Source organism: Pavona decussata, unplaced genomic scaffold (genome assembly GCF_977016875.1).
Source record: "Pavona decussata unplaced genomic scaffold, jaPavDecu1.1 SCAFFOLD_223, whole genome shotgun sequence".
NCBI classification, from domain to species: Eukaryota; Metazoa; Cnidaria; class Anthozoa; order Scleractinia; family Agariciidae; genus Pavona; species Pavona decussata.
This window is the reverse complement of record NW_028145628.1, coordinates 2,185,249-2,212,500: the sequence shown is the minus strand read 5'-3', so window position 1 is coordinate 2,212,500 and position 27,252 is coordinate 2,185,249. Positions and strand designations below refer to the sequence as shown.

At 38.2% G+C, this 27,252-nt stretch overlaps 3 protein-coding genes and 2 long non-coding RNA genes across 5 annotated transcripts in view; 3 read left to right on the top strand and 2 right to left on the bottom strand.

Annotated features, from left to right (window-relative positions):
- Window positions 1-9,937, bottom strand: part of LOC146459116 (F-box and leucine-rich repeat protein 13-like) — a 39,039-nt gene extending 29,102 nt beyond the window's left edge. Inside the window, exon 1 of the mRNA XM_085090042.1 lies at window positions 9,782-9,937. Within this exon, the coding sequence (XP_084946168.1) occupies window positions 9,782-9,856 (75 nt within the window). The 5' untranslated portion in view covers window positions 9,857-9,937. The remainder of the gene's footprint in view (window positions 1-9,781) is intronic.
- Window positions 1-27,252, top strand: part of LOC146459109 (uncharacterized) — a 76,217-nt gene that overhangs the window by 12,203 nt on the left and 36,762 nt on the right. The gene's annotated exons all lie outside the window — the stretch shown is intronic.
- LOC146459114 (uncharacterized) lies at window positions 932-23,367 on the top strand. The gene is made up of 2 exons (XM_085090050.1): window positions 932-2,312; window positions 23,234-23,367. Exons 1-2 carry the CDS (start codon window positions 942-944, stop codon window positions 23,273-23,275), a joined length of 1,413 nt encoding a protein of 470 aa, XP_084946176.1. The 5' UTR covers window positions 932-941; the 3' UTR covers window positions 23,276-23,367.
- On the top strand, window positions 9,986-21,126 carry LOC146459115 (succinate-semialdehyde dehydrogenase, mitochondrial-like). Its single transcript, XM_085090048.1, has 9 exons — window positions 9,986-10,331; window positions 11,851-12,105; window positions 12,884-13,000; window positions 14,279-14,422; window positions 15,590-15,733; window positions 16,748-16,906; window positions 17,795-17,964; window positions 19,139-19,197; window positions 20,196-21,126. The coding sequence occupies exons 1-9, from the start codon at window positions 10,098-10,100 to the stop codon at window positions 20,408-20,410; spliced, it is 1,497 nt and encodes a 498-aa protein (XP_084946174.1). The 5' UTR covers window positions 9,986-10,097; the 3' UTR covers window positions 20,411-21,126.
- LOC146459113 (uncharacterized) lies at window positions 23,173-27,252 on the bottom strand. Its single transcript, XR_014858081.1, has 3 exons — window positions 27,112-27,252; window positions 24,900-24,999; window positions 23,173-23,454 (listed from the first exon to the last, which is right to left on the bottom strand). It is a non-coding gene; the product is annotated as an uncharacterized LOC146459113 (long non-coding RNA).

Below are 27,252 nucleotides of genomic sequence, written 5' to 3'. Positions count from 1 at the left end.
ATTGCAAACAAAGCATAACGCAACACATAAAACATCGTGGCAACGTTTCCTGTAGGAATTGAAATCATGCATGGCTACATAACAAATAAGAACGATTACTGAACATTATAAATCAAACTTTCAAACAAACTGAGGTAAACTTGAAAAAATGTTGGCCACCGTTTTTCAAGTTAAACTAAATGCTATCTCTGCTTTCTCCGCATCGTTTTAAACTGCGCAAAACTGTCCCTGTATTAGTTGGACTGTAATTTAGCTGGCAGATCATTTATATATACTACAAATTGTATAGGTTCAATCACGGATCCTTGAGGTACGCCGCTTGTTACTGGAACCCAAGTGGACATTTCCCCTTCACACTATCTTCAGTACAGCTTTTTAGCTAGAATTATAAAGCTGTGGAACAGTTTGCCCACCACATTAGCCACAGCCCCAAGTCTTAATGTTTTTAAGAGTGGGGTCCATGAGCTGAAACACTAAGAACCTTCACGAACCTGACCGAATCCGGGCATGTAAGCCTTGTAGAGAGGGAATGCTTGTAATATGGTGAATGTAAAATTAATGTAAATGTATTAGTAAGCACCACCCATAGGAAACCCGAGTATCGTGAGATGTGCAGAACGTCTGCGCAGTAACTAGAACCTGTTGAAACAAAGGCGCAAGCACGCAATATCCGCCATCCTCGCAATCTTGTGCCCAGAGTCCTCAGGCTCTTTGGCCAACGGTTGGTCGCCGGGAGAGACTCTGAAGAATTAAAAAAAAAATGATTGGCTGTCCCATAACAGTTTACATTGTTTCACTGCAGAAATCCTGCGGTAATAAAATTCCAGTACCCCAGAGTCTCTCCTGGCGACCAATTGCCATCCTCGTCCTCGTCCCCAAAACCTCAGTGCACGGGAGTGAGGGGGGGACTGGAAATGAGTTGAAACTGGACACCAACAAAAATGGCGGACGAGGAAGCAGAAAGTTCGACTTTTCTTCCCCAATGTCTGCCGCCCTCCTCTCCCGCATTGAACGAGACAATAGATTTTATACTATCCGGGTTCCTAACTGGCTGTCAGCCTGTTAGATTTGGCTGTGACTTCCGAGAGTACTTGTACAACAAGCCTGAAGATGGAATACAAACGCCAGTAACTATGCACTACACTGGAAGCCGTGCAGAAGGCATTGACCGAGCGAGTGATGATGATTTCATGTTTGTAAACCACAATTTAAGAGTTATTGACAGCTCTACAAACACCACTGAGAAAGGAAAAGAAAGCCCTTATTTTAATGCAATTCACGTGCGTCCAGGATTTGTGCATTTACGTTGCGATTCGTTAGACATCGAAAATGAGGACTTGAAGTTGAAACAAAACGAAGGATTTCTTAGGAACGATGTTGTTAAAGCTTTTATGATGAATTCGGATTCAGATGAGGGTGAAGGTGATGATTTTTTCGAAGAACTGACCGAACACGGTCCCGCTTTAACAGATGAAAAAAACAATGAAGATTTTGTGTGTGCTGTGCCTTGTTACGAGTGGCCCGAAATCGCCATGGAATTTGCAACTCGAGTGAGGAAATCGAACAAACCTGGTCAAGAAATGATCGAATCGATCTTGTCTCAAGGGTGTTTATACGTTGGAGTGGGTCATCCACAGAGTGCAGATCGTGGTAAAGAATGGAGATTGTCTTTCTCACTTGCTGAAAAAACTTTAGTGCGTTCTTGGAACGATGTTAAGACTAAATGCTATATCGCTGTTAAAGCTTTGTGCAAAGAAAATCTTGATACGGAGCCAAATGTGATTTGCTCGTATTTCATCAAGACAGCTATATTTTGGCTGTCTGAAAGAATGTCGGAAAGTTTCTGGGACAAAGGAACAATGCTGGAGTGCATTGCTGCAGTGATAAGAGAACTGTTGTCATATGTCACAAGTGGAATATGTCCAAATTATTTTGTACCTTCAAATAACATGATGGACCATCTGAGTCATGAGCAAAGAGAAGGTGTTGTATCCAAGATTGAATCAATAATGAATGATCTGCCATTGTCTCTGTTGCAGTCTGAACTTGCAGATGCCACTTTCAAGTGCAGCAAAGACTTTGTGACACTATATCTGATCTTGAAGAATTCAGATTCTCCCAGCAATGCTGAAACTCAACTAGCGAAAGTTACTTCCCACAACAAGGCCTCTCATCATAAAAACAATGAGAATTACTATGAATCAATGCATCTGACAGAGATCTTACAGGAGCTCAAATATTTTCTCTATAAAAGAGTAGACAGTGGTAAAATTGACTCAACAGCCCAGATGGTCTTGGAAGATTTACCACAGGTCATTACTGATCTCAGTTTTACAAGTTCCTATGAGAAGCTTCTGTTTCTTGCACTTGGTGACGTTTATCAACAAATGGCGTTATCAAAATGTAACTTGAGTACAGAAGAGCATCATGAATTACTCACTCAAGCAGAAAATTGGATCTCAAAAGCAGCGACATTAACCCATCCGTCTGGTTTTGAGGATGGGGGCATACTAACTAGTGCATGCAAATCCATCTTGTATTACACTAGTGGTGACAAAGAGAAGGCATTTGATTTATGCGCTCAAGAATGCGACAGCGTGTGTTCTGATCCTCGGTATCTCCATGACGTGTGCCACTGGTCATGTGGTGTTGTCATAACAACAAATGAAAGAGAAAAATTCAAGAGTGTGGATTCTAACTTTGCTGCAGTTCTTGGTGAAAGAGACCTGCTTGTTGCTCCAGTGAGCATCATTTTGTACATTGCAATAAAGTGCAGCAGAAATGATGGGCAACATTGCAAATTTACCAAATCCTTTGAGGATTTGCTGCAGTGGTTTCCTCCACAGATCACCTACTTTGAGAAAGAACTTCACACAAATCACATTCTGTTGAAAAGTATTCTGATTCAAGATGGGATTTTGTGAGTCACAAATGAGCCGGCCAGTGAGGGAGTCACAGTGACCCAATGTAAACATGTTGGATTTTAGATAAACAGTGAGTTTACTGTAAGAAAGGCGTGTTCAAATTCTTTTTTCCCAAGAACTGCTACAGACTGGAATCAACTCCTCCCTGATATGCCTGATATTACATCTTTTGTCGAATTCAAGAATTACCTTAGTTCATTTGCTTAATAAGAACGTGTCAATTTGTATAGTTAATTTTTTATTCTGTATTCTACTTATTGTGGCATGTAATTTTTACTTTTACATTTTGTAAGTGGTTGGTGTGTTGCCTAACCGGCTTTTACTGACCTAATTGAGATGATGATGATGATGATGATGATGATGATGATGATGATGATGATGATGATGATGATGATGAAGACACTTTCACATTGCTTCTCTCCACTTAAACCGTACGAGTATTTAGATGGTTGCCCCTGAGCTCTCAGGGAAATTTGATGTAGCGCTGGGGAGGGGACGGGGGAAGGCTAGGGGTTACTTCTGATGGACCAGCATCCCATCCAGAAGGATAAACAATACTTCTAGCCACTGAATGTTACAGACACTGGGATGACCTCTGGCAGCAATAAGCCACTATGTTCATGAAGGCTTCACCTTTGGCCCAGATGAACTTGCCAAGTTAAGAGAGAGATAGTTCTAATCAAATGGCTTTTGTCTTTAGTCTCATTGAATGTGTAGCATGTTTACACCCAACACATACAACATTTGGCAGTAATGTGTGCGATGTATTAGATGTCTTCCTTTGTGAGGACAGGAAGTCTTGTTTTGGTCAACCACAGTCACATATAAATATTGTAAACTGTTCAAGTTTTTTTTTTTTTCAATAATGCATCCTTTTGACTTCTTTGCAACATTGGGGATGTCAGCTTCCCTCTTAATTTATATATATTCTTCCTGGAAATTCATTTCCACTGCTTGATGCAAACATGTACAGTAATATGGAAATATTTATTGCAAGGGTGCTACCGCTAAGGTAGGATATCAGAATGTACTTAAATGTTCCAAATATCGTCAACCAGGCCTTTAGCTAGAAAATGAAAGTTGGGCATCCATGAGGCATTTTTCTTGAAAACATTCTGAAGGATGAAGGATGAACATTCATGAAAACATTCTGAAGGGTGAAGGATGAACATTCTTGAAGGATCAAGTGAATTGGGCAACCAGAGGACGCCCTTCTGGCTTAAGCCTTGTTGTCAACTCCTTTTCGGAAGAGGACTCAAATAGCTGCTGCACTATGGTGGGGTGGGGCAAAAAGGGGGGGGGGGGGGGAGATACAAGCCTGCACAGTCAGCTCGGATGCTCAATTGCAAACCCCAATGTTCACGTTATGTTGGTTCACTGCCAGCAAGGTTCAATTTGAATCCTCTTAGAATATACTCACAAAACTGGTTTTCAATATGTATATACCTGTAAGTATAATTTGTTTTAACAGTCAACAAAATAGGAAGTGAAATCTCAAGGTAACTATTTCAGACTTTATGTTAGTTGATAAAAAGAACTTGAAGGACAAAAATACAGTCTAGATGCAGTCACGTAGTGATCTGTGATGCCATTCATGCATGTTCATCATCGTCATTGTGTATGTGCACAAACTAATAGTAAAACTTGTTTTCTTGTAAATTGAATTGAATTTCTCTACAAAATTATTGTAAAGTGAAGAGCCTTTGGAACCAGGCTCAAGAAGCACAACAATACCAGTAGAGCTTCATTAATGGCCGTGGGGGAACACAGGAAGAATGTGGGACACTCCTTGGACATCAAGAACAATCACTGGAAGGAAAACTGGTAAAGAAGGCATCTAAGTGAGGGGGGAGGGGGGTACCATGTGCATCAATGTGGAATAATGTCCTTTCCTAAATGCATATTTAACAATTATACGGCGAGCTCGAGGTTTCTATCGGCTAATAACTATCAAAGGCGATAGAAACCGAGAGCGAGCCGTCTAATTGTTTTAGACCGATCTATCAAGCAGAAAAAATCTTTTTATTTCATTAATTTGATATATTTGTGCAATGATGCATGCTAAATCGCGCGCGCTCTGACAAACTGTCGTCTACCGATCGATAGACGGCACCTGTGTAGCCAATCAGATTGCGCGTTAGGCGATAGTCGGTTACTGAGGTATGCTAAATAGTTTTAGAGCCTTTCTCTCTGTGACTAATAATATTAATTCATGGATGCATGTACCTTCTCAAGGTCCTAGATTCATATTAGTTTAAGTTAAAGTAAGAATGATAGTATATGCACAATGGAATAATGTGATGGAATATTTGTGATGTGATGGAATGATAGACAAAAGTATAGTTTTATACTGGCTTGTGTTTAAGAGAGGATTGTATTCCAACAAAACTTGTTTTTTACTCTGTAATTTGAATAAAATAACATATTTTTATCTTTAAGGCTCGTTTTCCTTTCGTTTTCCATGGCTTAGACAAGTGTTCTTATTTTCTTTTAGAGATCATTTTGATACAGTGCATTCTTATCGATAAGTTAGTTAAATTTACTACAGAGCAATGACAAAAATTTATGCAGATTATTCATTCCAGTCAATCTGAGACAGTTCCCTGTTATGAACCGTTACACAGCCCTGAGGATACTGATCTCTTTAGTCAGAAATAATTAAGCCGCCGTCACATATGTGACATGCCCCATCTAGTTGTAATACCCATTATTTTTTTATATTCTTTTTTTCCTTTTTATGTATTTTTTGTGCCGATCACCTGCCCAAGATAGTCTGAAATGTCAGCTGTCTACTACCCCTATACCCCTGTGGGTTTTGGGGGGGATGGGGGGGGGGGGAAGGGGGAAGGAGATGGCTGACATTTTTGAGTGCTACCCAGACCCAGACCTCCAGGTTTGGCTCGGCCAAAACATGGCGATCTGGTGGTGGCAAGTCTGAGTCCCGGTCATGGTGGAGAAAAATTGTTTTTTTTTTCTTTTTACCTAAGCTAAGCACTCCAAAGGCTCCAAACCAATTTCAAAAAAAATAATAACTAAATAAAAATAATTAAAAATTCTTTTAAATGTTTTTGAAAATTAAGGGAAAAAAACAGCTATGTGAAAAGCTAAGCAAGAGGGTTTTCACATGGCAAATTTCAGGTGACTTTTGGCAGTACTTGTGAGATTTTATTTCAGAAACCCTCAAAAAGTTGCAGCAAAGCCAAACATGGGTACTTACCAGCCTCAGCTGAAAAAGCCAAATGCATTTGAAGATTGATGACAGTGGAAATTTAATTCGATATTTATGGCTCTATTTCTGAAGTAAATTTCCTTGTATTCAGATACTGAGCTTGGGCTACCTTTGATGAGACACTGACATTCCTGAAGCAAACAATTATTCTTTTCTGGCAAGAGAAGGGGGCGGGAGAAGCGACTCAAACTATTCAATGAGCTCAATCTCGCCAGGGAAAAGGTTAAAACATCTGAGAGGTGTACAGTGGGGGAAAGATTTGGCTGCTTAATAAGCCTTTATGGCTTTCTTGAATTACCACTGGGAAAAGTCTTGTTAGGGCTATTGGGAATATTATTGAACAAAGTTCCAGAGTTGCCATGAACAAGAGTTGGTTTGTCTAAGGCCCTGTTCGGATTACATGCCTGTGCCAGCACCCACTGCCCAGGAACAGAAAGGGACATTGTTTAGACTCTGTCAGGTGCCCAAGTAAATGACAGGCATACAGGTAATCAGTAAATGACACAGGCATACAGTATGCCTGTGTTATTTACTGATTAATACACGATTCTCATTTATTCACCAGGCTTAACATATTCCATCACATTATTTCCATTGTGCGTATGCCACACACGGCATTCCAAACCTAGCAGTATGCAGGATGTTTGTCCCATGAACCAAGTTTAATGGCCTTAGCTCCCACGGGTCTCCTGTAGCTCAGTGGTAGAGCATCCGAACTAGTAATCAGAAGGTCTAAGGTTCGACTCCTGATAGGAGCACTCAGATTTTTTCTGAGTATGCCTGTGTCATTTACTGATTAATACATTATTGTAAATGGTTTGAACCCAGGAGTCATGTCATAAGTACGTAAATTATGATCATCCGGGTGAGTGTAGTCCTGAGAAGGACTGTTTGTGGTGACTTTGACTGACGTTTCGACAACCTGAGCGGAAGTCATCTTCAGAGTCAAGTGAATTGTGGAACGTCAGTAGGTGGTATATACGTCTCTGGTTGTTAACCTGATTGGTCAACGAAGTCCAGATGTTATTGGTCGTTTGTCAGTGAGCCGTGATGTTATTGGCTGTGAAGACTGTAAAAAGTGATTGGTGCGTTTCGATCCGTCTTTTGTTAGTCAAAAAGTCCGTGGGTCTATTGTTTGTAAAATGTCTATTGTTTGTCTGTTTCGTTGTTGTTGTCAATAAGTCGTTTGTATGGTGCAGGTAGTTGTAGGCAACGGTTGAGTGGCGTTTGTTCTAAGTTAGTAAAACAACTGAAACTGAAACTGAAACTGAACAACTGAAACGAGACCCGACGCCATCACTTCAACGTAAACTTAACAGTAAACTACTTGACCTTAAGAAAGCTAACGTTATTGACATACAACGTTACAACAGACTGAGGTGCCGCGTACCGCAACCACCTAAACTCTACGGACTACCAAAACTACACAAACCTAACATACCCATGCGACCCATAGTCTCGTTCTGTGAATCCCCGACTTACGAACTATCCAAATACTTGACTACTATACTGAAACCGTTGACAAACGAATCCCGACACAAACTGCAGTCTACGGAGACCTTTATTGACGCTATCAAGACGGTACAAATACCTGACGACTACAAACTTGTGTCTTTTGATGTGAAATCACTGTTCACCAGTATTCCACTTCAACTGGCTCTAGACTGTACTGCTACCGCCATCGAGAACTCCACGACAAAACTGCCACTGCCTACAGATGACTTAATGGACCTACTGAACCTCTGCTTAACGTCCACGTACTTCCAGTACAACGGAAAGCACTACAAACAGTTACACGGAACAGCTATGGGCTCACCAGTTTCTGTTGTTGTAGCAGAAATTGTCATGCAGAACATCGAGGAACAAGCCCTAGCAACCTACAAACGGACACTACCGCTCTGGTTACGGTACGTAGACGACACCTTTACAGCAGTACACGAAGACGAAATCGACGATTTTCACGAACACCTTAACAGACAGAACCCTGACATACAGTTTACTAAGGAGATCGAAGAAAATGGTAAAATACCTTTTCTAGACTGCTTAGTTACCCGTAACAACAACGACAACAAACTAAGTACTACGGTTTACAGGAAACCAACACATACTGACAGACTACTAGACCAGTCATCCTACAACCCTACTTCTCACAAAGCAACGACTATACAGACCTTAACCAGGCGAGCACAACTAGTTTGTGACTCACCTGACCGACTCGCAGACGAAAACAACTACTTAGACAATGTTTTCAACAAGAACAACTACAACAAGGACTTTGTTAGACGTAACACTTACAAGAACACTGAACCTAACGTCACAAACAACGACGCGACTCCCGTAACTACCGTAACTATACCTTACGTAAGGGGCACTTCTGAGACTATCGCACGGATTCTACAACCCTACAATATCCGTGTAGCTCACAAACCTATAACCACTTTACGACAACTACTGACGAAAGTAAAGGACAAAGACGAACCGAACCGCAGACAGGGAGCAGTTTACAAGATCAAATGCTGCGACTGCCAGGCCACTTATATTGGTGAGACCGGCAGAAATTTAAACGTACGACTGACTGAACACAAACGAGCAACTAGAAATGGTGATATCAACAATCACATTGCTGAGCACCATTTACAAACGAAACACAGAATCGACTGGGACTCTGCCAAGTGCATTACCTACTGTACAAATTACTATCAACGACTCACTCTAGAAAGCTGGTTTACTAACTTAGAACAAACGCCACTCAACCGTTGCCTACAACTACCTGCACCATACAAACGACTTATTGACAACAACAACGAAACAGACAAACAATAGACATTTTACAAACAATAGACCCACGGACTTTTTGACTAACAAAAGACGGATCGAAACGCACCAATCACTTTTTACAGTCTTCACAGCCAATAACATCACGGCTCACTGACAAACGACCAATAACATCTGGACTTCGTTGACCAATCAGGTTAACAACCAGAGACGTATATACCACCTACTGACGTTCCACAATTCACTTGACTCTGAAGATGACTTCCGCTCAGGTTGTCGAAACGTCAGTCAAAGTCACCACAAACAGTCCTTCTCAGGACTACACTCACCCGGATGATCATAATTTACGTACTTATAATACATTATGCTCGAGTAATTTATTGTTTCCTTGCTCATCCATTTATCCCCTGTCATTTTATCAACAAAATCACAGGGAGAGATGGCAAATCCTGTTCAGACCAGTACCCATGCCAAGGACCGGTGACTGACTGCTGCCTGTTGAGGTAGTGACCGTGCCAAGATTTTTGCTCTGGCACCAAAATATGTATGTTCTGACTAGCCGGACGGCCCCGGGCAGCTGGTCTGGTAAAATAGGCTAGCCTTATAATTTGTCGGGATAACAAAAATTAAACGTACAGCTTTACAACGTGCAAAGAAAGTTATGTGCACAATTAGAATCAATGAGATCTACATTGAAATCCCCCATGATAATGACAGATTTGCACGAAGAGGTGTATAATTCTTTTCTTTGGAGGCTTTGGAGAACTCAGCAGGTAAGCAATTGCAATTCAAAACAACATCAGTTGTGCTGAAAAAGTGCGGGAAAATCTTGTAAAATATTTGATTCTCTTACCTCAAAAACATCTGGAAGACGGTGCCCAAGCAGGTATCTTCTCAACTGCGGATCACAGTTCTTTAGGGAAGTCATGATTTGGACGATGAAGTCAACAAGTTACTTTCAATTAATCGAGTCCGCCATTTTGTGGTGATTCTCACCATGGAAACGAGATTACTCGGTCCAGTCTTTCATAAAAAAAAATTTGCACGACTGAAAGGAATTGTGGTGCATTTCCAAGATGGCGGACAGACCGAGGATTTATTTACATTCGGTCTCTTATTCGGTTTAATGGAGTTAGATATTAATACGGGCCTACGTTCTTGCGCATAAAATGAGAGCTGGGTTGCCGTGCATGAGACTGCAGTTTGTACGAGGGATGGCGTTTTTGCGAAGCTCTGGATATGTTGGGGGAAGATGGAAGGACTGCGACGCAAAATTTGCAGTCTACAATCCTGCTACTGGTGAAGAAATTGGCAAAGTGTCTAGTATGGGGAGGAAAGATGCTGAGGAGGCCGTCACTCAGGCTTATGAAGCATTCAAATCATGGAAGAATGCAACAGCCAATGTATGTCAAGGACGTCATGCACATCGATGCGTTTTTATTTTCAAATACCTAAACGATATTAAGCTAAGGCTAAGCTACAATCAAGGACAAAAGGGTTGGGACAAATTCACATTTACGATGTTTCGCTGGGCACACGACAGAACTTACGGTACGCGGAGACAATAAGTGTCCCTTCCCCGACCCCCACCCCTCTTACAATGTTGAGCCCGTGTAATAAAAATGACTTCTGGTTTTATCGTTGTCTCGGGGGGAGGGGTGGGGTTAGTAAGATCAGCTTGGTCAGTCACACTAAATTAGGAGGACTTTGTAACATTTGTCCCAAGACCTTTTGTTCTTGATTGTAGCTTATTGATCGCCAACAGTAGAATTCACAAGTACAACATGTGCCAGGTTTCCAGAGTTCACCAACCTCCAAACCATTTCAACAATTTAAACTCAAAATTAAGAAACTAGGAGAACTGATATTATCATTATTATTATTATTGCTAGCTTTTTGATTTTTTTTCTTAAGCACTGGGGCCAAATCATGGTCCTCAGGTACTAGCTAAAGAGTTCAATTAATATTATTTTTTACCACAATTGTTTCTAATCTCGCAATCTGATTGGCTAATTTTCCGTTGTCGATAAGAGTCTAGACAACGCTGCTCGCGTCAATCAGTGCGCGGAAATTTTGACAGTTGTAAAAATTTTCTTTGACGTTGATATTGTGGTAAAAAACAAATCGAATGTGGTTTAGCGTTGTCTGTACTCTTATCGACAACGATATTCATCATCACAGTGGTCAAAATTTGTTGTGGACTCATGAGGCACACAACATTTTGACCACTGTGATGACGAATATCGTTGTCGATAAGAGTACAGACAACGCCAAACCACATTCGATTTGCTAAAGTTCAAAGAACCTTTCCAAGAATTTGTGCTGTTCCCAGAAGAGTTATTATTGTTATTATTACTACTACTACTCCTATTGTTATTATTATTATTATTATTATTATTATTATTATTATTATTATTATTATTATTATTATTATTATTATTATGACAGCAAACTGTAAAATCACTCAGGTTGTAATAGAATCAAACTGTATCTAGTAGATTTTATTCTTGTAAATAATAAAGTTATCATTTTATTTTAAAAAATTATTATTATTATTATTATTATTATTATTATTATTACAAATAAGATTGTAACTTTATGACATTTGTTTTTCCTTTTTAAAAAATTGTGCTTGAAAATAGTCTCTTTTTTAATCGAAATGAAAGGTGAATAGGTGTTAATAGTTCTTTTTTCTACTTTTAACTTGTAAATAACAATTTGCTTGGATTATGTTAATAAAGGGATTATTATTATTATTTAAAAATATTATTATTATTATTATTATTATTATTATTATTATTATTATTATTATTATTATTTTTATTTATAATTATTATGCCTGATCTTCATCTATATTATCAGATAGTTAATGCCGGTGTCGTTCATCAAGATACCAGTCTGTTTACTGAATTCTATCTGTAGGAACGTAGCAAGAGGCTACGGAATTGGTATAACCTCATTATGCAACATGAAGGAGAGCTGGCAGAGTTACTCACCATGGAGCAAGGAAAACCTTTGTTTGAAGCTAAAGGTGAAGTCAAATATGGAGCATCCTATGTTGAGTGGTTTTCAGAGGAGGCCAAAAGAGTGTGTGGTGATGTCATCTCTTCTCCAAGCCCTTCACGAAGACTGTTCGTTCTTAAACAGCCTGTTGGGGTTGCGGCTCTTTGGACGCCAGTATGTATCATAGCTGAATTTGTGCTCTAGCTAGGCGCTGTATTCCAGTGAAATCAATGAACCTGAACATGCAATCAGATTCCATCCGCGTAAACTATTTGTTTAGACAAATAAAAATGCTTTATCACCTCACACCTCTCACTGCATACATTAGACTGTTTGAACTTTATTTTTGTCACTTGAAAATGATGTAATGGCGCCACCAAAATGTTGCACAAAACTCATATCGCTAATTTTTATTCTTAAACCAATGAAGTTGTCTAAAGCTATATTCCTTTTGTCCCCGTCCAATTTGACAGAAAGAGTAGCAGCAGCTGTGAAAGTTACAATCTGTTACTTAAAGGGGCACTGTCACAAAGATTTATCTGTGCTTTGGCCAAAACCGCTGAAATTTTGAAAGGCTCCCCCTCCTCTAACATCATATTGCTCTTAGCACCAAGAAGATAATATTAAGTGACTTCTCCTGGAAGCACAAACAATAATCAGTTTTATTAATTGCGATTTTTCCCCAAAATACACAGGAAAAACTTGAAAAACTTGGGGCATTCCCATCCTGGCCATCTGCAGCCAAAGATAATTAAGAAAAGTTTCTGTATACTAGCAGGGTAATTGTTAACTAAACTGAATCAAATTATTTTAACGTTTCCATGAATGCAAACATGTTTTTGGTAATTCAAAGTGACACTACAAAAAGGCTGACAGTTAAATCTTACAATGAACAGAACTTAAGATAGTAGTTACTCATCTAAAAGTATTAAAATTTCTTGTACATTTGCAGTGGAACTTCCCTGTTGCAATGATCACTCGTAAAGCTGCCGCAGCACTTGCTGCTGGATGTACAGTGATAATCAAGCCGTCAGAGGAAACACCTTATACTGCTTTGGCTTTGCAAAAGGTAACAAGTAGTGATAAACAGTCATATTGTTACTGATGGCAGCTTGTAATATTTCAAAAATATGAGTAGATGAAATCATAACCTAACTGAATGTATATGCTGTGTCGTGGTTTAAATTTGAAAGGTTATAAAACAGTTTGGCTTATATTTCCCTTTGTTTTGACCCAAGACAAAGGAAAATTTTTTTTGTTGTTTGAAAATTTTTGAAGAAAAATAAAACAAATTTAAACCATGAGTACACAACATAATAAATTATAGAACTTTGATCAATTCTAGCTTTACACTGTAATAATAATTATTATTATATAAAGCACATTAATTGTGACTTACTATGTAGCATGTTATTTTTTTTTTTAATTTTGTTTGTTTTCTTTAGCACGTCTCTTGTCTGTTAGCTTTTCAGGGTTGTCCTCCCTTTAGTTATCAATCTGCGTCAGTTGCCAAGAAACTGGTCAAACTTTAATGTAAGGGAGGGCACCATCAAGTAGCTACAAATAATGATCTGAAGTTTAAACAGGAAGTTCCGGTATAGAAGGGGCCTGGCCTGGCCATTCTCACCTTCAGTTGTCAGTCAACCATCAGAATGTAAACAAATGACAAACAACAAGTTGGTATTTCTATGGCTCTTGTCGATAAAATTGGCTACGTTTTAAAAATAAACCCTGTTAATCAAATTGGAACTTGACATCTTATATTGCTGTGGTGATACTACGAAATTTTGAGACCTTTTTTAGAGGATGCTTGAGTCAACAACTTGCCATGAATGAACGGCGTCTAAATTTGCATCTCACATCCACAAAGGTGCGAAATAAAGGAGGGGCTTGCCCTTTTATAGCGGAACTTCTTGTTTAAAATCAAGTTGGAGTTTAAGAGCTGTGGTTCTAAATATTATTAACTATTTATTATTTGTCTAGATTCAATTAATATTTCAAACTACCATGAAGTGCATATCATAATATTATTTACTTGAATGAATAAAAGCCCTTTCTCGCTTATATAATAATATTGAAATTAACACCCTGGGGATGTGGAGGAGTGAACGTTTATTCAGAAAATTATAACCATCAGCTTTAAGCCTTAACAGTGATCAGCATCAAATTTCTCCTTGTTACATCAATGCTTATTCAACCCTGAGGTCATGAGAATTAAGGATATGATCACCCAAGGTAAATTTTCTTGATATTTTAACAACTTCTCCACAGTACTTTTATAAGAAAAGTATGGGGACGAGATAGGAGAATTTGTTCTTTGATATCATGGATACTGGTTTCTTTTCAGTTGGCTGAGGAGGCTGGGTTTCCACCTGGTGTTGTAAACACCGTTCCTTGTTCCCGCGAAAATGCGGATGAAGTTGCAGATGCAATCCTTGGAAGTGATCTTGTTTCAAAATTATCATTCACAGGTTCTACATACACTGGAAAGGTAGTTATTTCAATAACTGAATAACAATTATAGTAATAATAATAATGATAATGATAATGATGATGATAATGATAATGATAATGATAATGATAATGATAATGATAATGATAATGATAATGATAATGATAATAATAATAATAATAATAATAATAAGCAGTATCAAGGATATGAAGTGCGACAGTATAACATCATCATGGATGTCCTCAGAGCGTGGTCAAGGGATCTAGATGTCACGATGCAGGGGCTAGTGGGAAGCAGGAGCAAGAAAGTGTTGCAAAACATGCAAAAGGCACTTTTATCAGGATCCCTGAATATTTCCCAGACTTTTAAAGTAGTAACATAACTGAGAATAATTGTAGTATTCAATATGTAGGCAGAAATAGTCGACACTGCCAGAGTATTTTATTTATTAACTGTAATATAGATTTTATTATTTAATATGTGTAAATAGATTTTTTTTTTTTCTTTTCACTTAAAAGTCAGCGGGCCACGCAGATGTGCCCCATCATACTATGTTATTAGTAAATAGCATATGGACGTTTTTTACTGCTATAATAATATTTGTTATAATTTATTATAATACTAATTTAATTTTAATTAATTATTACATTAATTATTATAATTATCATATTTATTTACAGGCAATTGACATGATATTGTTTAATTACCGGTATTATAAACACATCTTGAGATCATTATGATTTAAAAATGTATAATATTGAACATTCAATTAAAGTATTAATTGAAAATAATAATGTAATGCTGGCTTGCATGTTGATTCGTGTAGTGATCATCTTGTCCCTCCAATGAATTATTGATAATTACATTTTATAAAACTCAAAGAAGCTTGGTAAATACAAATTATGTCAGTCTATTCTTTTGACCATGCCTCTACATTCTGGATAATAATATAATTATTTTTATTTATTTGTGGATGATATTTGCCTTTTTTAGTCCCTAAAATACAACATGAGGAACATACTTATTAAAAACTAACATCTAAGTAACACCAGTTTCATGACCATCAGTATGCATTAATAAGTTTACTCATCTGATAGCTGACGTCACATCAGTGAGAATTTCCCATCAAGTTTTCATTCTAATTGTTGGTTGGCACATCACTACTACCCTATAAACTAGTAAAAATTGTATTTTATTTTCATTTAGCTCTTGATGTCAAAATGTGTTGATCCTATCAAAAGGGTGTCATTAGAATTGGGTGGACATGCTCCATTCATTGTGTTTGATTCAGCAAATGTTGATGCCGCTGTCAGTGGAGCAGTTGGAGCCAAGTTTAGACACACTGCCCAGGTATTCACTCTGCATAAAAAAAAAAAACCAGGGCCGGGTTGTTCGAAAGCCGATTAACGCTAATCCACGATTAAAAGTTAATCGGCGCTTTCATCGCGCTTGTTTAAAATGGTTGTAAAGCCTAATTTCGAGCTAAAGGTAAAGAAAAGTCTAAGTAAAAACTGAGGGCCAAAAATCTTTTCGAAGAATCTTTGTTGATTATAGCAATTAAACTCGAATCAAAGTTCACGTTAATCCAGGATTAGCTTAATCTGGCTTTGAAGAACTGGGCCCAGAACTTTTCTGTCTTTTCCCAAGAACCCAAATTTTATAATTTGCTTGACGATGAAAGCATCAACTCAAGTTCTTTTTTCTCTTAATTTGAATAAATCTAATTAATAACTATGAATAATATTAAATCTTTTAGGATATCTTTTAGTTTATCATTTTGCTATTGACTTTACACCACGTCATTATCTCAGCACCATTTGAAATAATATACTCCCAGCTGTCTGGCAATTCATACTTAGCTTGAGGAGGCCTAATTACATCTATTATTTATGGCTTTCTTGTTTCTTTTGGGTCTCTTTGCCACTTTTTCTTTGCACTTTAGTAATAAATATCATTGTATGTAGGCTCAATTATAAGCTGCTGTTCAGAAAAAGAGCCTGCGCTCCTAGTCTCTGGTCCGACGAGCGGCAGAAGTCAAGTCTAAATAAATTTTGTATGTCCCATGTTGTAAGTTCTGTTGTGTGGCAAAATAAAATTTAAAAAAAAATGGGTGAGGGGCGTAAGGTTAAAAACATCCTCCCTCTTTTTTTGCAGTTCCAGAAAATATCCATACTCCCCCTAATGGAAGGTTTTTTGTTATGCACCCCCCCCCCCCCCATTTTTTTACAGTGTAACTTCATACTTTGCCTATAAAATTTTGTCTTTTAACACCCCCATCCCCCTAGGTGTTCTGATTTCCTTCCAAGGGGTGGGTATGGATTTTTTCTGAAACTGTACATTTAATTCTTTTTCTTTTTCTTGTAGACCTGTATCTGTGCCAATAGAATTCTAGTGCAGGACAAGATTTATGATGAGTTTGCATCCAAGTTTGCTGAAACTGTGGACAAGCAAATGAAAGTTGGAAATGGTATGGAGGCATCGTCTACGCAAGGACCACTCATCAATCAAAAAGCTGTGGAAAAAGTATAATGAATAATTGAAATTTGAAGTACAGTACAGTGGAATCTTTATCTCTGAAACTGTTTTTTTGTTTGTTTGTTTGCTTCAAGAAATTGGCCTGAGCATTCTATACGATACAATTTTCACTGTATAGTTGTTCCAGAAGTGTGAATTTACCCTATAGGTAAACAGTGATCAACGTCAAATTTCTCCTTGTAATATCTGTTCAATGGTTATTCAACCCCTGAGGTCATGAGAATTAAGGAAATGATCACTTAAGGAGTATTTTCGTGATATTTTAATAACCTCTCCCCTGTATTTTTATTTATAAGAAGATTATGGGGACAAGAAAGGAGAATTTGTTCTTTGATATTAGGGGTTAAAGGGTTAAAGGGTTAACTACAACTAACTTCAAAAACTCATTCATAAGCCCATTGACCTATCAAATGGTCGACAATGCATCACGTGCAGTGGCTTTATATCGATAAACCTCCTCCTTATTAGTATGCGGTGTTTTATCAAAATTAATGATAAAACACTCCTTGTTAGTATGCGGTGTTTTATCACCTGATAAAACACTCTTCATTAGTATGTGATGTTTTTCTCGTATGCGAATTTCCAACGTTCACAAAAGCATCATTGTTATGAACTCTATTGACACACGCTTTTCCAGGAATGTTTTTGAAGGCATTAGAAAAACTCGCAGCACATGTTTTATCAGGTATCAAACCACTCGGCTGTACCTCGTGGTTTTAAACCCGATAAAACACTCCTGCTTGTTTTTTAAACATTACTTTAGGTTTCTTACCTGCACTGAGCATGACAAGGGAGCTGAATTGAAGTGAATGACCTTTCAGCAATCTTGGCAAACAATGGCAAAGAAATCTTTTCATTAGTGGTATTTATCATTAGGTTGAAAGTCATATCAAGGATGCCTTGTCCAAAGGTGCCAAATGCCTGCGTGGAGGTCAGCGGCATGAACTTGGTGGGAACTTCTTTCAACCAACAATTCTGACAGATGTTACACGTGATATGATCATCTGTAAGCAAGAAACCTTTGGACCTGTAGCTCCCCTGATAAGGTGTGTTACAATAGCCACGAATTTTATCATTTTACGGACAGCATTGTAAGCCCCTTTTGAGTCCTTGATAGCACTAGATTCAGAGCCTTTTATGGCCAGTGATTGCAAATTCAGATTTTTCAAAGTCAATTTGCTAGCCCAGCATTTAGAAGTGGTCATGTTTCAACCATAGTAGTCTCAACTCATCTTGTTAAAGGTGTGTTGCATTTACCCGGTAGAAATCAATCCTGAGCGTAAACCAGTGAAAAAAACCCACAGAGCAATGTTCTCTGACAAAACTGAACGTAACGATCAAAAACAAATATCTTTGAGCAAAATAAAAAATCAGCCTAAAATTCAGCATAAAACAGTTGTGCTCTCAGCCCTTCATTATTTTGTATTACAAGCAAAACAAAAGACACTTGTACAGACATTTTTAATCAAAATAGATTGCAAGCGTATTGTCTCAGTGGTGACTGCTTGCATTGGTTAAATCAACGTACTGACTTCCTGCAAGTAAATGTCAGGTGGAGGGTAGTCTCCCTCGCGGCCATAGTTTGGGCTCGTCACACAATGTGTTCCAATTGGTGGGGGAGGGAGCACATTGCGTGACGAAACGCAAGCGTGACAAAGCCCAAAGGACGGTTGTGAAGGAGACTACGTAGAGGGTAGCAGCCTTTCTACATTCTACCCTAAAGCTGCTTCTTCACTTCACTCTTATTTTAGATGCTACCTCATATAGATAACATATACCGCTACAGCCAGTGGTCTACATTGATATTCACGGAACTGGCTGTCCCCGGCAATGTCCAAGGCTCATTGAGGAAGAGAATTCCAATTTATAAGAATTGTGTGGGGAAGAAAACTGAACTTATAAGATGTTAGTACAGGTATAGGGCGGGACACAGTGTTCACTATGCATGTGTCTTGTTTTCCAAGAAGGCCTAACAAGGAAATCTAAGAGCGGGAGAGATCTATTATCAAGTCCCTTCTTAAAAAGGCAAAGTATAGGTATCTGTCCCTCGTCTCTTTTGGAGTGAGTGCCAGCCAAGTTGTGGTAGGAGACTGATGACGCTGCCTGGCTCATAGTTCTTACATTCAGACATAACAAAACATGCGGCTTGTCTCTCAGTGTTACACATGTGGTAAAGGAAAGTGTGACAAATTAATAGTTCTTTTTGTGAATGCTTATTAGATTCAAGACTGAAGAGGAAGCTGTTGCTGTAGCTAATGATACTTCTGCTGGACTGGCAGGTATGTCTCTGATTTCAAAAGATTCGTTATCCATACTTTTTCCTCTATCATTTTATTTTAGTTAGCTTTGACATGTGAACAAGACAACAAAATCAAAAAACAAACAAACAAACAAATATTACAAAGATACATTTAGCAGAAAAAAGAAACAAACTGGCTGAGGAAACACTACAGCTAAGGTAGTTTTGACAAAGACATTTTGATGCTTATCATATCATCTTTCAGTAAAATGTTTTATTGCTCGTCAGTTTGGTCTAATACATCCAAAAACAACGTAAAAAAGCCGCAACTTATCCAGAACTTTGCCTGTAGAATCATTGCTGGTTCACAGAAATATGACCACGTGACACCACTACTCCAACAACTTAACTGGCTGTCAATAAATGAGATGCTCCAATTTAGAGATTCTGTCATGGCATACAAATGCGCAAACAATTCAGCACCTGACTACTTATGTATAAAATTTAAAAAAAGATCAGCTGTTCATGATCGCACAACTCGTAATATAATAAGCTTCATATCCCTTTATACAAGACTTGTAGCGGTCAACGCACATTTGCCTATAGAGCAGTTTCTCTATGGAACTCTTTTAGACGAAGATTTACAATCCTCCACCTCAGTCAAGGCCTTCAAATGTTCTCTGAAAACCAATAATGCTGAACAAGAGAGACAATTTGTCAGATGATTAGCAGCCAATAATTAGTAGATATGTAGATATTAGTATATTTTATTGGTTTTGTACTGATATTAGTATTAGTGATTCATATTGTAAATAGTTACTGAAAAGCCTTGTGAGGAGTGATTATTAAAGTTTTGATTTGATTTGATATGACTTACAGTGATATTACCTTGATGATAAACTGTTAATATGTAAACAATGTTTAGGATACATCTTGACTTTAGAGGGCTTTTTAAATCTGACCCCAGGCATATTGTCTCCAAAATAAGTTTTTTTTTCTGCTAGTTCATAGTAGTATTAATTATTTGTCTCCTTCTAGGATATTTCTACTCACAAGATATCAGTCAGATCTGGCGTGTTGCAGAAGCTATGGAAGTCGGTATGGTGGGAATCAATGAGGGCATCATTTCCTCAGAGGTCGCACCTTTTGGTGGCTGGAAACAATCTGGCCTGGGAAGAGAAGGCTCTAAATATGGCATTGAGGATTACCTTGAGTTAAAGTATGTCTGTCTTGGAGGAATCAATCAATCATAAAAGCAGGACCTTACCAGAACACTAAGTGGCTGTGCCCTTCATAACTGTATGCAAAATGCATTGTATGTTGGCTTGCAGTATCCAAGCCAAAAATGGAACAAGCAATTTTTCTATATTAATTACATGGATAGAGTACTCCTTATCAAGATTGATTTTGAGAAACATTTTAAATGAAAAATTAACAGAAAAAACGTTACATCACGTTTCAACCACCTCATAGAGGGATAGAGTACTGTCAACTTGGAATCTGTATGAGAACCCAAGGGACAAGAATTGGGTTACATCAAAATGCAGAGTTAACCAGGCACAGTGTTTCATCGGAAAAAAAAAATCTAGGAAAGTTCAGTGTTGAAGCAATGATTTGTTCTGTCTTCTTCCTGAAAGTAGACTCTATTTTTGACTCTTACAAAATATGATTGGACTTAAAGAACACTGATTTAAGGGCAACAGTCACATTAACCATAGCCTCCTACACAGAGGCTTTTGGGGCTCTTTATGCATTTCTCCCCAAAAAGCATTTGGGTAAAGACCGCATTAACTACAGTAGGAGACATTTTGAACGTAGTTTATAAGCTTTATCAACACAAAGAAAAGAAACACACAAAAGAAAAATATGAAAAAAGAAAAAAATGTTACTGTTTTTAGAATAGAATAGTTTATCTAGGTGTGTAACAACAAGTTGTTAGGAATTTCCAATAAAAGTATTTTTATCCTGAGTTTGTTTGATGATTCTGTTTCAGCATTATTCCAAAAGTACTCTGTTACCCTCCTTTCCTCTGCATATTGATTTAGTTCATAAATTGAGAAAATAATTGCATGCAGAGCGACCCTGTTGCATATCTTCCTCTAAGCTAGTATGAAAATTGCTGTCAGACTGAATACATAGAAAGATGCAAAATAAATGTCACAAACTTAGGACAAAGAAAATTAGGAGTTCCTAACTGGAAATGAACTCAGGATCTTCCAAACACCAGTGCATAGAAGTTTGCGTATTTGATTCCCATTGTGGACTTGTTCCATGCCTGTGACAAATTATTGCTCACTACAACATCTTTATATTAAAAGAGATCTGCTCAAGCATATAGCAGCAAAAATGAACGATAAAAGCCGACGTTTCGGAGTGCAGATCAGATCATGCAAATTACATAATTTAAAGCGCCAAGATCGCTTTAAATGATGTAATTTGCATGATCTGTTACATACTGTAGTTCCCTTGACAATGGAGTCATGATCACTCCGAAATGTCGGCTTTTATCGTTCGTTTTTGCTGCTATATACATCTTTCTCATTATCAAGACTGAGCTTTAACAGGGTTCATACTCCTTTGGGCTTTTAAAATTCCATGACCTTCTGTGACCTTTTATAGATTTCAGTGACAGAGGGTTCACATTTTACAGTGTCTAAATGTGCAGTGTTTATTTCTACCGAGTGAAAATCTGTTTCTTGGTTCCTTTTTTTTTTAATAATTATTGTTCATCTTCTTTTTTTTATTTTCTAAAAGAATGCTTTTTAAGTGATTTTTCCCATAAACATCAGTTTACATGACTTCATGACCTACAATTAAACTCCATGACTTTCCAGGCCTGGAAAACAAAATTAAACAAGATGCCCTTAATCAGCATTTACACGAAATGCTTAATGTAGCCCCATTTATTCCCCATTGTATGCTTCGCAGATTTTTAAAAACCATCCTCCCTTCGCAATTGAAATAATTGAATGGTTTAATTCAGAGAGAGTGTGTGATATTTTTGTCGTTGTGTTACTGGGAATCATACCGGAAATAACTCTACGATAACGTCATAGCCCCCACTTGAACTGGTCTGGTTTCCTCCGCGTTGAATTATTTCATCTGTTTGTGAAAGTGTTGTTTCTTCGCTGCGAACTCTTCCAATTTCCGGCGTTTAAACTGTCGAATACTACTTTGAAGTTATTATTTCGATTCACTGCTTGAAAAACGTTTGTTTTCTTTCTGAAATGGCAGATCAGTCTAAAAATTCATACATGTGGCCGCCATTGAACGGAAACAACCTTCTAAATGGTGATTTGCTTTGACGTCACACAGGTAGAGATGAGTGAGTCCCCTCCCTCACGATATACGCGCTGATAATGGATTTTGATTGGGCCGCTTTTGTTGAAGACAATCAGAACAATAGATCCCTTCTGGGAGAGGGCAGAATTTAATGTAGGTTTAATGAATAAATCAAATGATGATTTGACGTCACACAGGAAGGAATGAGTGGGTCCCCTCTCTTGTGATATGTGCCTAAATAATAGATTTTGATTGAGCTGCTTCTGTTTAAGACAATCAGAACAATACATCCCTACTAGGGGAGGACATATTATAATGCATAAATTAATGTGCACATTTGTGGCTACGACGAAGAAAAAAAAAAGATACCTGACCCAAACCTAGACACGGCCTGCCCTGCAGGGCATTCCGTGTAAAAATTCCAAGACTTTCCAGGTTTTCTATGACCCGTATGAACCCTGCTTAATAAGTTTACTATTTTTGTTTTTTCATCATACATTCACAATAAGCTTAATTGATGAATACAGAAAAAAAAAGAATACATCACAATCCTTTTTTTCTCTTTGCTCTATACCCCACTTGGGAGGTTGTTTATGGGCTAGTGGTAAGTTTAAGATCAAGAAGCCAAAGGTTGCTAACTTTGCAATTTAAAGAACAGTTTGTTTAGCTTAGTGGGGTTCCAAATGGGCAAAGGAAGACATCTGTAACAGGAACAAATAACTTGGACAGCAAGTTTCTATACAAAAAGGTTTACAGCTTTTTATTTCACACTTGATGGGAAAGATTTCCAACAGAAAGAAAATTACAAGAAGCCTTTTTCTCAATCCAAATGTTGAATGTTAGAGTTCACGAGCACTTGTAAAACCAGTGATCCTTGAAACGCTGAACTGAAATACAATCCTGTGGAACTAGAAGTTCTACAACATTCTGTAGCTCCTCTTGGAACATTGGATTATTTGTCATCCATTACAAGTACATCAGATCAAATAAAAAGGCTGTTGCAATAGTGGCAAATCTAAAAAGGAAACACATGTTACGCTGGGTTGACTTTTGGCATAATTTTGAGGCCAATAACCTGAGAAAATAGGCATTTGCTATGCAAGGTTGGGCAAAAGTTGAAAACACAGTAAAAACCGTATTGTCAGAAAAAATTTCAGGAGATTATGCTTCCTGTCTCCCACAATATTACATTCAAACCAATTTTCACATAATATATGCATAATATATCTGCTTCCACCCCAAGCATGGAGAAACAAAAATATATATATTTTTGACAGTGTAATTCTGGTTTTATGGGCTCCAGGTGGATATTTCCTGGAGGAATTAAAGGCCACATCCAAAAAAACTGCTGAATCTACAATCGTGGACAAAACTCGTTAAGAAAACTGCATACATTTCAATCTAAGCCTTAAGGGGGGACTTAACATAAACGCCATTTTACCCCACTTTACATGGCTTTAATGGAAATATCTCGTTCACGTTTCAAGCGATCCAAAAACTCTATGTTCATCCCGCAAATCTATGTTGTGGGGTGTTTTGTGAATTTTGGGGTGATTTTTAGGTATATTTGGGAGGAGATAGTTTTTCTAGAAGGATTGGTAAAATTAAGAGAAATAAGAAATATTGAAGAATTAGTAAAGTTTTAAAATAAGAATGTGTAGTTAATGATTAATGGACGGATACCAAGTTAGTCCACTAGCAACCTGGGGTGCGCTTCCGTGGGTATCAACTGTCTGTTAGTGTTCCAAAAATCATTTTCTTTCTTCTATCCCTTCTTAAAACCACTTCAAATTTCATTCAAATTTAGGTTAAGTCCAAAACACCGCCTGGAAAGTACCAAACCTTCACTCCCCCCTCCCCATAACTCAATGTTGCTCTGAAGGCTGGATGATGACCCAGCCTTTTTTTCAGCGGCAGAGCAACATTGATGAGGGGGCAGGGGGGGGGGGGGCTGTGTTGTTGACATATCATTGTAGCGCTCAAATTTGGAGATTGACTAACAGTTTCTCATCCGTTTTGTCCATGGCTGTAGTTATGCTGCAAGCCCTTCAATTCCACTACACCAGACCAATCAGTTTAACACATCCATGTATGAGTATGTTATGATTTAGCTAGTTAAGGCTGGTTTTCACTAGCGACGGAGTCGGAGTTGGAGTCGAAGTCGTAATCAGAAGCGTAGAGCTTATGATCTAGTGAAAACAGCTTTGCTTAAGCGGAACGTAAGCGACGGAGTTGTAAGCGGAGTCTGAAGAAAATGGAAACGTTCTGATTCTTCTGACTCCGATTCCGTCGCGCTTATGACTCCGCTTACGACTACGATTTTTGATTTTCACTAGGTCATAAGCACTTTTACGACTCCGCTTACGACTCCGACTCCCACTCCGTAGCTAGTGAAAACCAGCCTTAAGTCTTGTTTGTGTGTACTGCATAACAACATTTGACGATAACAGTGAAACTTGCCTATCAAGGAGCAGGAGGAGGAGCCATAAGGTCAATGTCAGACAATTCTCGTGCTGCAAGGACAGCAAGGATAAATATTGTGGTGTGCTTTACTAGTTGCCTAAGGAAAAGAAACATTTGTTAGAAGGGTGATGGAGCTTGGATTAATATTTTGTGAAACCCTGGCACTATAAAGCCTGCTTCTTATAAATAAACAATTATTGTTGTGATTTAGTTGCTGCTAATCATCATCATCAGTGCAATTGGCATGCTTGCAAAGTCACTCTGGCAGCAAAGACCTGGAAGATTCTACGTCAGACATAAGGGATTACATGTACTGAAGCAATAGCAACATGGAAAACATAACTGAAAAATTAAGTTCATGACCCCTGAATTACTTCACAGCCCTGTCCATACCAATATAGATTGATTAGAAACTATCTTTTTTTCCTGACCTTTCACTCTTTCAGAAGAGAAATGAGTGGTAATACGTCTTGTACCAGGAAAGTCTCATAACTTGACATTTAGACACCTACAGTCATTTGCAAATCCTCTTAGGTATAAATTTCTTTTTTTTTGTCTGCGGTCCTGGGGGCAGGGTTCTCCTTGGAATTTCAGTGGTGGTGGTGGTGGTGGTGGCGGTTCTCTCTATTTCAGACCAAAATATTTTCCTCGTACTCTTTCACAGTGCTGGCCTCTAAAAGTCATACCTATTCCCAGACCTAGTTTCTAGAACCATCAGTCATGTCCAAATTGTGCAGTTCCAGAAAATATCCATACCTCCCCCACGGAAGGTCAATGGAAATTCTGAGGGGCAAATGCGAAACTTCCCGATGTATGCAAATTTTGCTCAAGATTGAATTCCGTTGGACGTGAAACAGCGACGGTTTTTTTATAATAACCTGACATAAAACGTTGAAAACTCGAATTCATTTCATTCACAATCTCAGTACCGAGACGTGAATCCACAGACTAATTAATTTTGAAGTATTGAAAGGAGAACCTTTTGAAACTGGTCACAAAGGTGGCTTTCAATTCTTGTGCATGCAGCCAGTTTTCGACTGGGTTTTTAAAAGTTCTTCAAAATTCTACTTGATAAATTAAAATCCAGCATCGTATATTCAATGTGCAACTTATATTCATTGCGGTTTCTTTGCGGTAATAGCAAATGTTTTTCTACGGAGATAAACAAGTAAAATAGCGAAGTGTTGTAAATAGCTGAACTAGGGTAATCGATGTTGCTTCAATAATAAAAAAAATTGATCGTAATAGTGCGAGTCATCAATTTTCTTAGTCTAAATGAATTTTGGACTTCTGAGGGGTTCAGGGAGGAGGGTTTTAAAAACCCGGAAATTCCGGAGGGGTGGGGGGGGGGGGTCATCATAAACCCTCTGGAATGGAAATTCCGAGGGGGTGGGGGGTTAAAATAAAAAAACCTTCCTTGGGGGGGGTATGGATATTTTCTGAAACTGCACAATACTCTCAACTAGATTCCAGTGGACAAAACCTGGGCCCAGTTGCTCGAAGCATGGTTAGCACTAACCCAGATTAAATGTCATGACAACCTATAGCCTTTAATACCTCTTAACCAATGGTTTGAGCAACTCAGCCCTGGAGTCAAATGGATTCTAGTGGTGCAATAAAACCAGACGTACAGTCGAGTGCACTTGAGTCACCGGAAGTCTAGTCATAAGATGAAACCGGAAGTGTAAACAATACTTTGAGGAGGATTGGAAAGTCGTCCGATGGAGTCCATCGGATCCATTGGAAACACGTTATTCCCATGGAATCCCTAAAAGTCTAGTCGTTTGAAACAATCTCCCATCTGATCAGAGGATTTTAATGTGAATTTCTATCTCACTCTCAAACCATTGTACTGCATGAATTTATATAACAACACTGACCACCCATTGCCTGTATTAGCTTGCTATTTGAGAGGCCATTTAAATCATGAATCATGAAACATTTTCCTCATTCACTCTCCAATAGAGAGCCCAAGGCCCTCTATTACACTGCCTAAACTAAAAACATAGGAACTTCAGAATATCCATGGATGCAAGTTTACTTGGATTTAATTTTGCAGGCATGCAAGTTGCAAGTCTAGTCTCAGATCATGCCATGCCGGTTAACACAAGTTTTGCACGTGGTGACCAAACCAAACAGCGATTTGCATGTCATCTGATATCGATAAATAAAGAAAGAAAGAAATACCCAGACATTGATAAGTCCTTACCATTTTGTGGGATTTCTGTAAAAGTCCATAACAAACGCTCCGGCAGCGCCTAATCTGCTTTTAACAGGGCTTGATTTTCTGATCGCCTTGGGCGCCATCTTGGAATGCCTCGTTCTCGTTCTGAGGATGACGTAACATGAA

Bases quoted from the DNA above. Each gene is read 5' to 3' on its own strand.
- LOC146459114 (XM_085090050.1), top strand. From the start codon at position 942: ATGGCGGACGAGGAAGCAGAAAGTTCGACTTTTCTTCCCCAATGTCTG. The intron at 2,313-23,233 runs GTCATTACTGAT...GATTTCCAACAG, and splicing joins TCTTGGAAGATTTACCACAG to AAAGAAAATTACAAGAAGCC.
- LOC146459115 (XM_085090048.1), top strand. From the start codon at position 10,098: ATGAGAGCTGGGTTGCCGTGCATGAGACTGCAGTTTGTACGAGGGATG. The intron at 13,001-14,278 runs GTAACAAGTAGT...GTTTCTTTTCAG, and splicing joins CTGCTTTGGCTTTGCAAAAG to TTGGCTGAGGAGGCTGGGTT. The intron at 16,907-17,794 runs GTATAATGAATA...ATTTATCATTAG, and splicing joins ATCAAAAAGCTGTGGAAAAA to GTTGAAAGTCATATCAAGGA.